Raw genomic sequence first — 16031 nt, forward strand, 5'->3', positions numbered from 1 at the left:
TAGAATATACAAGCAAGAAGGAATATAAGATTGGAGTTATAGTCATTAGATGCTATCTGATGGCTCAGATATTTTATTTCAAAATATTATAAAGAGTTATGTTTTTCTAAAGAAATGTATTTGAAATATCAAACGGGTATTTGAACCCGAGTTTTTAATATTATTTATTCAAAGACTTCCGCTAAATAAGATTTCAAAGTAATAATATTTTATTAAAGACTTCCGCTGATATAAAACCCGCAACTCTGATTTATTTACAAAACAGGTACCAACTTGTGGTCACACGCCTAGGCCCTAAAGTGGGGTGTGAATAACTATCCTTATTAGTTATTTAAACAAATAAGGATAGTCAAACTCAATAAATTGTATTAATGAGATACTTAAACCTTGTTGCAAGTAAAACTCGGAAATTTATTTAAGTTATAACTTATTCATTCGGTTTTTTTAACAAATAAGGAAAGTCAAAAGATATAAATTGTAATAATGGGATAATTAATTTATTATTTCGGTCAAACCACAAATTAAGGAATGAGTTTATAAAAATGGAAAAAATTAAAAACTTAAAAAATGGTTGTTTATTCGTTTTTTTTAAATAAGGAATGCCAAACTTTATAAAGTGCCATAATTGGATTCTAAAATGTGTATAAATCTAAAAGTGTAAGCTAATATGAATGGTCAAAAACGATTTAATATGAATGGTCAAAAAGATTTAATATGAATGGTCAAATACTTAAATCGGTCGGAAATTTATTTAAGTTATAACTTATAAATTCGTTCTTTTACAAATAAGGAAAGTCAAAAAATATAATTTGTAATAATGGGATAATTAGGTTATTATTTCGGTCAAATCACAAATTAAGGAATGAGTTTATAAAAATGGAAAAAATTAAAAACATAAAATAGGGTTGTTCATTCGGTTTTTAAAAAAATAAGGAATGTCAAACTCTATAAATTGTATTAATGAGATTTTTTAGTGTGTATAAATTTAAAAATGTAAACTAATATAAGATTGGAAATTATAATGAGATTTTATATTAGACGGAATATTTGTCACTTAATTGGAAGTTGACAAAAACAATAGAATAATGATTATATTAATATAGGTAATTTAATGTATATTATAATCTCACAAATAAGGAATATACATGACTATTAAAAAATAATATACATCAATATTAAATAAATTTTAAAAATATATCTTATTAACTAATGTTCAATCCATGCAATTAGCTTGTATGAGTCGAAACAATAACCTGAAATGATAAAGTCAAATATTAATAGTCATATTATGGACGATTTTAATTATAATTTTATAACCGGAAAATTTGAATGGCCTTACCAGAAAAACGAAATAGTGATAATGACGATGGTATCTTCGATTTTTATTTAGAAGGTAAAATGAAATATTCCGTACATCAATCGGGACAATAACCAGAAATAATTAAGTTTTGTTATAACATTGATATTATGGAAGATTAGAATTATAATTTATAACCAGAAAATTTAAATTGGCCTTACCGGATGTCCATATATGAAACTGATATTTATATAGAACCTAGAAGAACAAAATGTAAAAGAAAAAAAAACAGGAAAAATATATAACTCCAAATAAATATAAAACAACCATTGTTATAGGTATACCACATAAACGGAAAAACTTACCGGAAAAACGCAAATACGTAGAAATATTAGCTTGATCGCCGTTTTTTATTTAGAACCGAAACTGATTTAAAAAAACCAGTTAACAATGAAAATAAAGATAAAAATGTTAGATCTACAATAACCGGAAGAAAATATGATATTGCCGGAAAAAGATATAACCTTGCCGGAAAATCATATAACATTGTTGGCCATTAGAGTATAATATATAACCTTACCGGAATACGATTAATCTCGATCTACATTACCGGAATATAAAAGATGGTGGATGGTGGAGTTAAGCCGAGAAAAAGAGAGATTAAAATGATTATGGTGGAAAATTTTAAGGTTTAAATATAGTGTGTGAGATGACATGTGACAGAATATTAGAGAATATGAGAATGGAAAGTTGCTGACTGGATTGCACATATGGACATCTTAGAAGAAGACCATGTGTACAAATTGTATTGCTTTAATAGTATTTAAAGATTAGTACAGATTTTCGATATTAAAATTATATTATTATTAACGTTATTGTTTTATAATTATAATATAATACTAATGTATTATAATTATTATTATTTTATCAATGTTATTATTATTTCAAATATGTTGAATAAAAACTTCATATAGCACATACGTGATTCAACGCTTTTACGATTATTTTTGTTAGGTTTAACAATATTATCGTAATACACTGGTCCCTAAAACTAGTTATTATTAATATTCGTATTATTATTAATATTATTTATTACTGTTAATAATAATAAAAAAATAATAAAGTAATGAATCATTCCTACATGACAATCAAACAAGACATTGAAATGAAAATGATCAATTTCATTCTTTTGTCCATTCCATTATCCCCTATATTCCATTTTCACATTCATTTAATTACCTTATACCAAACAGACTTTTAGAGCGTTTGTTATATAACTTTCACTAGTAGTTTCTACAATTCAAATGGATCAAGAGCTGTTACATTTTTTAAAACAAAGTTTCCATCCCATATACCTTGAGAAAGGAAACCAAACAAAATGTAGCCTATTTAAGAAAGCCTACACCCAAAGAAAACAACCTAAACTATTTTTGTTCATTTAGCCTGTTCCCTGAAGTAGAGGTATGTTGATTATTAAGCTTATTGGCCTTAATATGTCGAGCTAAAACTTTAGCATTTGGTCTTCAGTTATTAAACGAACTAAAGTATAAACCAAATCGAAACCGATGAATAACCAAAATAACCAAACTGACTTTCGATTATCAGTTTCGGTTTTGGATTTTAGAATAACCGAACTTCAGTCATCAGTTTTGGTTATGTGTAAAACCGAACCGATGTTTGCTCACCCTAGACTGAAAAGTCTCATTAAAAAATGCTCATATTGATGATTGATATCTAGAGTTTTCAATTAAACCGCCTAACCTAAGTTTTTTAAAGATCATTTCCACGAATAATCTAGACAATTTTAATCTTTGACACGTACATAAGCACAAAAACACCCATACGTCATCACCAAAAGGAAGTAATCACAACCATTATTTCTACCTCCTTCACACACCTTCAAAAATAATAATATTAATAATAAAATATAATAATATTAATAAGAAATAAAAAACATATTCTTAGGAATCTTCTTTTGCTACCAATTAATTTCCTTTTTTCTGATTCTTTGTTCAAACCCATCAGAAAGTATTTATTTCATCTTTTCCTTTAATCCAATAGTTTTTCTTTTTCTGATTCTCTGTGTGTTTATGTGTTTGTGTGTGAGAGAGAAAATCAATATCTGCTTACTTAAACCAAAACCAATCCATTTAATATGTGTGTTCAAGACCTAGAACAAGTTTGTGAAGAAGAAGAAATAGACCAATTGTGTCTCTCAACAGACAATAATAATATTAATCATACCACTCAGTTCGCTTCTCATCAGATCAATCTTTCCACTTCTTTCCCTGTAAGTCAATAAAGATTGTTACTTTCTTGATATTTTTATAGTTTGTAGTGGTGAATTGGATATCAATTTGACCAAATTACTTTGAATTCTTTCATGGGTTGTTTCTTGATTTGGATAAAATTCATAATTTGATCTGGGTTTTGCTTAAAAATTGTTACTTTCTTGGTTTTTGTAGTTTTAGTGGTGAATTGGATATTAATTTGACCAAATTACTTCAATTTCTTTTATGGGTTGTTTCTTGATTTGCATAAAATTGATAATTTGAGCTGGGTTTTGCTTAAAAATTGTTACTTTTTTGTTTTTTTTAGTTTGTAGTGGTGAATTGGAAATTAATTTGACCAAATCACTTCAATTTCTTTCATGAGTGCTTTCTTGATTTGCATAAAATTGATTATTTGATCTGGGTTTTGTTTAATTTTTAATTTTAAGTTAGATAAAGATTGTTATATTCTTGATTTTGCAAATTACATGTAAATTTAACCAAATTACTTCAATTTCCTTCATAATTTTTTTTCTTGATTTGCATAAAAATTGATAATTCAAATTTGGTTTTGTTAATTTTGGATATTTAATTGAATAAAGGTTGCTACTTTCTTGATTTTTATAGCTTGCAGCCGCCCAAATTTCTCATAAAATTTAATCAAATTACTTTAATTTCTTTCATGGGTTCTTTCTTGATCCATAAAAATTGATAATTCCAACTGTGTCTTGTTTAATTTTGAGTTTTTTAAGTGAATACAGATTGTTTCTTTCTTGATTTTTATAGCTTGCAGGAGTAAATTACCTTTGAATTTGACTAAATTACTTCAACTTCTTTCATGGGTTCTTTCTTGATCTACATAAAATCCATAATTCCAACTGGGGTTTGTTTAAATTTGGAATTTTTATTAATTCTTGTTTTTTTTAAATAAGTTGCAGCTTTAAATTCCCTTTGAATTTGACCAAATTGTTTCAATTACCATCATGGGCTGTTTCTTAATTTGCATATCATCAATAATTTAAACTTGATTTTGTTTAATTTTAGAATCTTTTAAGTCAGTGTTCTTAGGTTTTAGTGTTTATCTTAAATCTTAAATTAGGCTTTTTTGTTCATATCTTCCCTTGACCAAAATTGAATCTTGATCTTGTGACTCTAGCCCCATTTGGGTTTGATTTTGGAAGCTTAATCTTTAATTGTAAATGATTTGATTTCAAGTCTTTTTTTAGAAAATTTCCCTTTTTGGATAAGATCTTTTGATAATTTCCATTTTCCAATGGCTGTTATCAATGTTTTAAAAACAGTTCGTACCAGCAGGTTGAACATGTTATACCAGCTTTCGAACAGTCGGCTGGTATTTATTCATTTATTTATTTTATCATGGATTAGCTTTTGGATTTTTTTATGGAATCATGTACTTTTTGGTTATTTTTAAGTTAAAGTTGCATTTATATGAAATTACAGGCTAAAACCGGTTGTACCATTTTTTAAGCGGTTTTTAAAACATTGGTTGTTATGTATCGAATTGTGCATATCTGAAACAAAAAGAAGTCAAGATCAAGTTTGGTTGTTGACTTTTTTTGGTTGTGAGTCAATAATTCAAGATCTGAATCATATAATATATTATCAATTTCACTAATTTTGTTTCATTTTGATCACAGATGGAGAGTATATGTGAAAATACAGTTGTTTCAGAAGAGAAATATAATAATTTTATCCCCATTCTTCGGTCCGGAGAGTGGTCCGATATCGGGCATAGGCCATATATGGAAGACACTCATATCTGCATACCAGATCTTGCTAGAAACTTTAATAATAAGTTAGTTGGTGAGGAAGCCATCTCATTTTATGGGGTTAGTAAGTTTATTTCTCTTATTATTCAAACCAAATCCTCTGTTATTTTGTTTCACTACTATACAAACATTAAATGTGGGTATGACAATGAGATCATGTTTGTGTTCGTTCAATTAACTTTAACCAAACATTCGACTGGACACGAACAATTAAACTAACAGAGTTTTTTTTTGTTCATGTTTGTTCGTTAAGAAAATAAACGCGTACTCGTTCGTTAAAAGTATAAATGGACGGTTCATGAATGGACATAACTGACCATAGATGACGTAGCATAACTTAGTGTACGTACAACAATGTGTTGGGTCTAAAAAGTCCTTAAACTCGTCTAAATTATAATAGGCGTTAGTATTTTAATGAATACATTGAGGAACGTAAACTAACAAACATAAATGTACGTAAACGAATGACCATTAACGAACTTAAAAGAGGTAACGCTCACAAACATGATGAACGAATGAAAAATCATGTCCGTTCGTCTAATTAAATAAAACAAAATTTTTATTCATTTTTGTTCGTTTCTTAAATTACACGAATATAAACGAACTCTCCGTCTTAACGGATCACCAATAGCTCGCTGAACGTTTGGTTTATTTACATGTGCCTCATACTGCCCATGTGGCAGTTGCCTAATTATTTAAAACTTTTAATAATATAATAAGTCATAATAATTAATTGTGATAAGAACAGGTGTTTGATGGGCATGGAGGTGAAGGTGCATCACATTTTGTGCGTGACAATCTGCCAAGAATCATTGTTGACGATGACAGTTTCCCTCTGGAGCTTGAAAAGGCTGTCACGAGGTCTTTTATGGAGACAGATGCTGCATTTGCCAGGTTATGTGCTCTTCACTCTGCACTCTCTTCTGGCACAACTGCACTCACTGCCATCATTGCTGGAAGGTCACTTCTTTTATTTATTTATATTTTTATATATTATATATCTATGTGTGGTCTGAGTATTTTTCTTTAATGACTGATACTTGAAAAATGTTGTGGACAAAGATGAATATATTTGGTTCTCTGTAAAGTACTTACATGGTCCTATATTTATTGTTCTCAAGCATAAACTAATTAATTTTAACATGTGTAATTTTTTTATTTTATTTTATTTTTTGAAAGCAACATATGTTTAATTTTCTTTCTTTCTTTTCTTTTTGAAAGGCAACATATGTGTACTTTATTTACTTTTAAGTTAATATAAGGGTTGATTTTAGCAAGATACTTTTAATTTTCGCATAAAAAATCACTCAATTTTTTGAACTGGTTTAGAGTACAAGTATTTGTGAAAATAACGATGATCGGCTACTAGCACATTGGTTTAAGTTTGTTTGTACTATTTAAATGTTTTTCTTTATTTTTTATTCTGGCAAACTCTTTTGTTTACTCGCTTGGAACACTACTTCATCACTTTTTGATCTCTTTATATGTCATGTTATACTATGTTATATGATAAAAATGAATTTTCGTGTTAGCATTTTCACAGTTTTAAAATGTCACTTTATCAAATATTTTTTTTAAGTATATATATTTTTACAAAAGTTTAAGGACTTTTTTTTGTTTTGTTTTTTGGGTAAAATGAAAACCTATGTTAACTATTTACTGTATTAAACTTTTATAAATGTCATTTTTAATAAGTTGTGGTCATGAGGTTAACATTTTTTATGTTTAGCAGATCGTTACTCGTGGCAAATGCTGGAGATTGTAGGGCGGTTCTCTCACGACACGGGCTAGCTTTTGAGATGTCAAAAGACCATCGACCGTGCTACGACAAAGAACGAATTAGAATCGAATCCTTAGGTGGGTTTCTTGAGGACGGCTACTTAAACGGTCAATTAGCCGTGACTCGAGCCATAGGTAACTGGCACATCAAAGGGCTAAAAGAAATGGATGACCACATCGGTCCATTGATTGCTGAGCCGGAGCTCAAACTCACCACACTAACCAAAGAAGACGAGTTTTTAATCATTGGAAGTGATGGGATTTGGGACGTGTTTAGGAACCAAAATGCGGTGGATTTTGTGAGGCGGCGGTTGCAAGATCATAATGATGTGGAAAGGTGTTGTAAGGAGATGGTGGAAGAAGCGATGAAGAGAGGGGCGGATGATAATTTGACGGTGGTTATTGTTTGTTTTCAGGCGGAACCACCGCCGCAAATGGTGGTGCAGAGAGGTAGAGTGCGGCGGAGCATTTCTGCGGAAGGGTTGCTTAATCTTAAATTTCATCTTGAAGGGTGAAAAATATTTTGTTTTTTTAAGACAATTTGGAGGTGATGATGGTGAAAAATTGATAGTTGTAAATACATTTATGTGAGGGAATAAAACAATTTTAGAGTGGATACTTGTATCTCCAGAGCAGTAGGAACAATTTGTATATTTGTAACACGGTGATTTAATCATTTTGTAAACCATTTTTTGTTCTTGTTTATAATTTTGAAATACATTTGGATAATTGGATGGAGTACTTGACAAACTTTGTTATTATTTAAAGGTTAAGAACACATAAATATCCTTTGGAAATCTTTAGCTCAATGTGAAAAAACCAAACCCATAAAAGTAGAGGTGAACAAAAAAACCTGAATTTCGGAACCGGACTCGAAAAAATCATGAAACCAGTTTTTTTAATACCTGGGTTTCTAATATCGTACCCGACCCTACCCGTAGGGTACGGATAGGTTATGCATTTCAGTACCAAAACCCTTACCCGGAACTAGATCTGATTTGTATCCGGTAATACTCGAAACTCGGAACCAGGTTTTTTCAATACCCGAACGCCTTCAGCTAACAACTTCAATTTAACAACTTCAGCCCTTTATGTCTAGCGAACATGTTAGACTTGAACCAAATGCCTTCAGCTATTAGAATATTACGAAACAGCCCCTGGACCCTTAACCAAACAATATATTTTAATAAACCATATTGTTGACTTTGACTTTATTTGACTTTATATTCAACAATCTCCCCCTTAAATCCAATTAAGACTTTTAACCAATATCCAATTATCTTACAACAGCTGTATTTCACACGGCTATGAAACTGGAACAAGGGTGGAGGTAGATACGATAACTATAATTAACGCAAAACAATCAGTAAATCTGTAAACTGGAACAAGGGTGGCGGTAATTTAACCCATTTTAAAACTAACAAACAAGTTAGATTTACATGGTGAAAATGATTCGGAATAGAATGGCACAAATCTAGAACAATCTGTTGGAGTTGTTTATGTAATTTACAATCAAGATCTTGACCGTCTTCTCAAATTCCCTCACACATGTTTCTACCGCCATTGAATCAACCTTGCCGGATACATACAGTTGCCTTTTCTCTATATTATAGTAAACAAAGTCGACTCCCACGAGCCTAGATACCACCTTCTCTATCTTGCAAATATCACTATTGCTGTTAAAGCTTCCCAGCCAAATTCCCTGAAATATCCACAAACAATAGTTTTAAAAAAGAAATACAAGAAAAATAATAGTAACAGTAAAGCTGAAACGTTTCAAGACAACTTTTCTCCTCCACTCCACACAAATTAACCTCTACTAAACAATAAAATGAAATAGAAGCTGTATCAAACACGATATAAGTTAAAGGAGATTCCTGCCAAACAAAATTTAAGATCAAAACATATACATACTTTGTAAAGGGTGTCTCTATGAAGCTCCTCGATATATTTCAGATGCATACACGACGCGTCCAAGTGCTGCGGCTGATGAGATTTTCTCCATCCTTGTAACAACTCTATTACAATGAATGATACGAATATCTGTCAATACTTGAAGCTTAATAAGTACCTAGAGATACTTTGAAGGGGAAGTTACCTGTATAGTGACTGCTATCACCAAACCATCTATTTAACAAATCTGGGGTCGATGATTTGAAGATTTCACGGCAGCAAAGATAGTACACTCCTGTTGTAAGCAAAAACTCAGACAGATCTCGTCCAATCACCTCCATGTTCAGCGTGCTATTTTCCGATTCTCCTTCTTGCTCTACTTCATCATCTATATACACAAGGCTGGCACCACATTCGCTTACTACCATATCTTTCTCCACAACAAATGATACATTAATTTCATCACCATATATCATCTAATATGATTGGCCAATAGCTTAACCACATAGCATCTTCATCAACTTTGGGTTTGCAATACACCAGAGGGTTGTATATCCAAGTAACACCCTTGGTTTTGTTTCTGATTTTAGTGAACAAACGTCCCCTATCTTCATTCTTGGATCCTAATGATTTGTATGAGCAAACTACATTTAATCCTTGGATCTTGTGTTTCTTTGGATGCAAAGACACACGGAATGATATAAAATTGGATGCTGATGTATACTCAAATTCTGTCATGCTTTTATCTTTTATTCCTTGTAGATATTGTTGGAAATATGGACCGGTCCGCTTAAGTCAACGCGGCTGACCGGGTTATGACCCGTGAGAGTTACACCTTGGGCAACGAACTAAAATCCGCTTAAGTTGTTTAACCGGTAAATGACGAATATAGTTATGACGGAATTATTATTTATAATAGTTATAAATAATAATATAGTTTATTTACTAGCTAAATGAACTGGTTTAGGCTTTAAACGAGAGTTGGATCAGTTGGACTTTAGGCCCGATTAATATTTATTAGGAATAACTAAAGATTATATATATGTAATCTTACGTAGTTATGAAGGCTAATAAGAAAAAACCCTTCCCACTTTCTTGGAGAAAGGAAAAGGAGCCGCCAACAACTCCACTGCCGCAAGCCGAAACCGTCCGCCGTTTCTACAAGCAAGCAGTCACCACCGCACGCCGCCGCCTAGCCCGCGCCGTCCTCCGCTGCTACTGTTGACACGCCGCTGCCATCGCGCATAGCCGTTGTTGCAACCCGCTTGTTCGATTCGTCAACTAGCGTTTGTTCTTTGAACCTCGGTGTCTCAACCGGTTAATCATTAACCGAGGTATTATTTATCTCATCGGTAGTTAACAATACATCATATATTATTACTCGTACTCGTATTCTTTGTAACCGGATACTGTACGGTTCCGTTAAATGGTGATTACTCGTTTTGTATTCCGCTGCGTATTCGTATTATGAAACCAATTTAATTAAACCGGGTTTAAGTGTTAAACCGTTGACTGATCACCACTGGAACCCAACAGTGGTATCAGAGCCTTGGTTACAACATACGAGTCGAATCCGGTCTTTTCACCGGATCTACATCATAAACTTCAAGCTAGTTGAAGTTTTTGATCTAGATATGTTTTTTGAGCAATCTTGGTTTGGTCAATTTTTATTTATTTTATTTGACCAAAATATTGCTCAATTTTATTTTATTGAATATGTAAATCTGGCCCGACCTTGTTTGTTTGGTTGAATGGTTTTTGGTTTTTTGGCCATATGATGGTTCAAAAGTTGTATTTATTTTTCGGTTTTATTTTATGGTTTTTGGCCACTTTGTTGGTTCAAGATTGTAATAGATAGGGTTTGGTTTTTCATTATATGTATTTTTAATATTGTAATGAAGAAGACCCGAAGGAAAACCGAGGACGAGCTCGTGGAGTTCTTGAAGTCAGTGGGAGTTAGCAAAGATGACCAGATGCACCAGGAGTCCATCCTTGTGGTTGTTTGTGTTGTGACCCCTTGACCCGATTGGTCTTGCTAATAGGCTCTAGCAAGACCAATCACCTTTTGGCCATTTAAGATTTACATATTCTTGTTTGCTATTGTGGTTGCTTGCTTGATTATAGTAGGTTATAATACCACCGACCTAATATCAAATACATTAAAATAAATTTTAATTAACCAATAAAGTTTTTGCAAAATTAAACTAAATTTGATTTTCCAAAACCTTATAACTTAATACTTCTCTATTAACTTAAAATTGGTTTAGACGTATCGCGACAAACTTAGTTTTTAAAAGGTTATTTAAAACTAAGCGTCCTGAGAGATGAAAGGGTTCATCATTATTGTCCCAATAATAAATACAGTAAAATTTGACTTTTTTACTCTATTTGGTAATTCTAAAATTAATTCCAATATAAAACCAATAGTTTGTGCCCATCCTACTACAAGTCACACTTGAGGCATACTGCAAAATTTTGAGTGTTTGGAGTTAAAGCACCGCACTTGTTTTCTAGCCTATCCCATCAGGTGAAAGCGTTTTCGTTGACACAACCGGCCCTTTCACACGTCACTGTACTAGGACAACTATTACTTTACTCTCCTGTTACGTGCTAAAGCTGTCTGAAGACTTAAAATGGGCAAAGATGAGGCTAAACGTTTCTATACAGACAATCGTTGTCTCTATAGGCCTCATAACAGAGAGTTGTGCTCTATTCACAATTGACAATCGTTGTCAGTTTGCCTAACCACTTATTAATGTTGTATGCTACAGCTGCCTTTAATAACTGGAAGCCAGATTCTCAAGCTTCTATTCATTAATGTAATTGGGTCATTAATAATAGGACTACAACGTCGAAAATACTAATTAAATTTACTTTTGTTTATTTAATCAGATGTCGTCAAACGATAACACACCCTACACACTTAAGACTATCCTTGAGAAGGATAAGCTAAACGGTACCAACTTCATTGAATGACACCGCAACTTAAGACTAGTTCTTACAATGGCAAAGCGCCTGTATGTTCTCGATGGACCTATTCCAAACGAGCCTGAAAACAACACAGCCGCTGCTCGAAAAGCTCTTGACAAGCATAGGGATGACTCGGCTGAGGTCTCCTGTATTATGCTAGCCACCATGACTTCTGAGCTTGCTAAAGGCTTAGAAGACTTTGGTGCCTATGAGATGCTGGAACAACTCAAGGGCATGTTTCCAGAAACAAGCCGTCAGGAACGGTTCGATACCATGAAACAACTCATAAGTTGCAAGATGGCAGAAGGGTCTCCCGTTAGTGCGCATGTTCTTAAGATGAAGGGGGCACATCGATCAGCTTAAGAAACTTGATTATCCCATTCTTGATGAGATGGCATCGGATTTCATCCTCAACTCTCTCCCCAGCTCTTACGACCAGTTCGTAATGAATTTCAACATGAATAGCTGGGTAAAGACAGTACCGGAGCTGCACAACATGCTCAAAACGGCTGAGATGAACATTCCTTCTAGGACCAATCAAGTTCTGACGATCCGATCTGCTGGTGTACAGAAGCCTAAACCCAAGAATCAGGGTTATAAGGGAAAATGCAAGAAGAAGGTTACTGTTGCTGCCAAATCTGCCACCAACACTAACAGGAAAGTTGCAAAGGAACCACCGCCGCCTCCTGAGGAGCGCCAGTGCTACAAGTGCAACAAGATGGGGCACTGGATGCGTAGCTGCCCCGAGCATCTAGCTGAGCTAGCAAAGAGGAAGGCGAAGGCACTTCTCGAGGTATTTCCATATACGTTATTGAACTTTTCATTGTTTATAGCAACGCATGGGTATTTGATACCGGATGTGGTTTCCACATTGTTAATGTCTTGCAGGAACCTGAGAAGTGGAAGAAACTGAATAAAGACAGCATGGAACTCATCGTTGGAGATGAGAAGAGAGTACCAGTTCTGGAAACTGGAGTTTTTCATTTTACTTGTCCATCTGGCCTAGTTTTTCCTTTGAACAATTGTTTGTATGCTCCTGGTTTGACCAGAAAACATCATTTCATTTTCATTGTTGCTTGAACAAGGTTTTAAGTACATTTTTAATGGCATGGCTATTTCTGCTTACTTAAATGATATCTTTTATTTTGTGGCTAAACCTCGAAATTGCATTTATGAAATTGATGTTCAAACTGATAATAACGTATATCATCTTTCAAAACGTATCAAGACTAGCATCAATGATACTTTTCTATGGCATTGCCGACTTGGCCACATAAGCAAGGCAAGAGTTAAAAGACTCCAATCCGAAGGGATTATTGAATCCACAGGACCGGACTCATTTGATGATTGCGAATCTTGCTTAGCTGGAAAACTCGCCAAAGACTCCTTCACTCATAAAAGTGAACGAGCAAGTGATCTGTTAGGACTCATACATACTGATGTATGTGGACCTTTCAGAACCATGACTAGAAACCATGAAAGATACTTCGTTTCTTTTATCGACGATTATAGTCGATACGCTTATGTGTATCTTATGAAACACAAGCACGAAACTTTTGAAAGTTTCAAAGAGTTTCAAAACGAAGTGGAAAAACAACTTGGTAAAACCATTAAAATGCTGTCGATCAGATCGAGGTGGAGAGTATCTCAGCTTAGAGTTCATCACTCATCTAAAAGAGCGTGGAATTGTTTCACAGCTCACTCCACCCGGCACACCCTAACATAATGGCTGTGAGCGAGAGGGAGAAATCGAACTTTGCTAAACATGGTTCGATCGATGATGTGTAGAACTAACTTGCCTCACTCCTTTTGGGGTTACGCCCTTATGACCGCCGCCCGCATTGTCAATGTAGCTCCAACCAAGAAGATAGACAAAACCCCATATGAGATATGACATAAGGGAAAGAAGCCCAAATTGTCTTACCTTAGAGTATGGGGATGTGATGCTTACATCTCAAGTGAGTCTGATGACAAACTTGATCCCCGCGGCATAAAAGTTGTTTTCGTCGGATACTATAACCAAAGTGGTTATTACTTCTTTCATCCTGATACAAATACGATTTCTATCAAGAGGCCACTTCCTTGAGAAAAAATTTCTCAAACCGAGGAACTGGAGATAACATTGTCGATCTTGAAGAAATTCAAGAACCACAAACAATCGCTGAGGAAGTTGGAGCGTCTGATCAACAAGTTGTTGTTGCTGATACATCAGACGTGAACACGAGCGTTCGCAGAAGTAGTAGTACTCCCCGTACCAAATTCTAGATACTTATGGCATCTAGATGGTCCCCGAAGTCTTATTAGTAGCCGAGTCTGGCGACGAGCCTACTAACTATAAATCTGCTATCTTGGATCCGGAATCCGAGAAATGGCAAGATGCCATGAACGCCGAGATGCAATCCATGCAGGATAACCAAGTTTGGAACTTGGTTGAGCTACCCCCGATAGTCGGCAGTAGGGAGCAAATGGATTTTCAAGAGAAAAACCGACATGCATTGAAATGTACAAACCTATAAGGCACGGCTAGTAGCGAAAGGTTTTACTCAAACTCAAGGTGTTGACTATGATGAAACCTTCTCGCCCGTGCTATGACTAAGTCAATAAGGATATTACTTGCCATTGCTGCATACTATGACTATGAGATATGGCAAATGGATGTCAAAACCGCTTTTCTTAATGGACATCTTTCTGAAGATGTTTATATGGTTCAGCCTGAAGGTTTTGTCGATCCAAAATATCCTACTAGGTTTTGCAAATTGAGCAAGTCCATTTATGGACTTAAGCAAGCATCTCGAAGCTGGGAATCTTCACTTTGATGAGAAAATTAAAGAGTTTAGTTTTGTCAAAAATGAAGATGAGCCTTGTGTTTACAGAAAGGCTAGTGGGAGCACTATATCATTCCTCATATTGTATGTGGATGATATACTGATAATTGGAAACAACATTCCTATGCTTAAGAAAGTTAAGCACTGGCTGGAATCTTGTTTTGTAATGAAGGATCTTGGAGAAGCCACATATATTCCGGGAATAAAGATCTATAGAGATAGATCTAAGCGGATTCTAGGGCCAAGTCAAAGTACTTACATAGACAAAATAATGGCACGCTTCTCAATGGAAAACTCCAAGAAAGGAGCTGTTCCAATGACTAAAGGAACCGTGTTGAGCAAATCGCAATCTCCGGCAATGGACATTGAATCTAAGCATATGCAAGCAATTCCATATGCTTCAGCGGTTGGTTCTATCATGTATGCTATGTTATGTACTAGACCAGACGTCTCGTATGCCTTGAGCATGATCAGTCGTTTTCAACAGAGTCCTGGCATGGCCCATTGGACTACTGTAAAGAATATTCTAAGGTACTTGAATAGGACCAAAGATATGTTCTTGGTGTTTGGGGGGGGGGGGGTGGAAGAGGAGCTCACTGTAAGGTGTTACACTGATGCTAGCTTCCAAACTGACCGAGATGATTATCACTCACAGTCAGGTTTCGTTTTCACTCTCAATGGAGGAGCTGTTTATTGGAAGAGCTCCAAACAGAGTCTAGTGGCGGATTCTACCACCGAATCCAAATATATAGCTGCATCAGATGCTGCTTGGATGAAGAAGTTCATCACCGATCTTGATGTGGTTCCGAGTATTCGCAAACCAATCGAGGTGTTCTGTGATAACACAGGTGCTATTGCTAGGCCAAAGAGCCCAGATCTCATCACAGAGCCAAGCACATTCTAAGGAAGTTCCACCTCATACGGGAGATACTGGAACGAGGTGACATCATAATAAGCAAAGTAGACACAGATCAGAACCTAGCAGACCCATTCACTAAGCCGATGACTCAGGACAAGCATGACCTTCATAGGGATGCTATCGGTGTTAGATTAGCTAGTAATTTGTTTTGATTTAGTATTTGGATGTATGAACATTTAATCAGTTATACTTTTGAGTTCACTTTTGATTTAATGGTTAAATGAAAACGTTGAATATTATAATTGTGTTCATTTTTTAATACGTTTAATCCATGAATATTGTATTCTA

The 16031-nt window shown here is 34.3% G+C and overlaps 1 protein-coding gene across 1 annotated transcript; it reads left to right on the forward strand.

Annotated features, from left to right (window-relative positions):
- The first annotated feature begins 3277 nt into the window (after positions 1–3277).
- LOC143551807 (putative protein phosphatase 2C 27) lies at positions 3278–7891 on the forward strand. The gene is made up of 4 exons (XM_077042157.1): positions 3278–3587; positions 5226–5417; positions 6106–6317; positions 7090–7891. The coding sequence occupies exons 1-4, from the start codon at positions 3453–3455 to the stop codon at positions 7649–7651; spliced, it is 1101 nt and encodes a 366-aa protein (XP_076898272.1). The 5' UTR covers positions 3278–3452; the 3' UTR covers positions 7652–7891.
- Positions 7892–16031: the final 8140 nt, after the last annotated feature.

Source organism: Bidens hawaiensis, unplaced genomic scaffold (assembly GCF_021521415.1).
Source record: "Bidens hawaiensis isolate Kalapana, Puna unplaced genomic scaffold, B.hawaiensis_p1.1 tig00016662_1, whole genome shotgun sequence".
NCBI lineage: Eukaryota > Viridiplantae > Streptophyta > Magnoliopsida > Asterales > Asteraceae > Bidens > Bidens hawaiensis.

Coding starts and splice junctions, on each gene's coding strand:
- LOC143551807 (XM_077042157.1), top strand. CDS start 3,453: ATGTGTGTTCAAGACCTAGAACAAGTTTGTGAAGAAGAAGAAATAGAC. Junction 5,418..6,105: donor AAGCCATCTCATTTTATGGG/GTTAGTAAGTTT, acceptor TGATAAGAACAG/GTGTTTGATGGGCATGGAGG. Junction 6,318..7,089: donor ACTGCCATCATTGCTGGAAG/GTCACTTCTTTT, acceptor TATGTTTAGCAG/ATCGTTACTCGTGGCAAATG.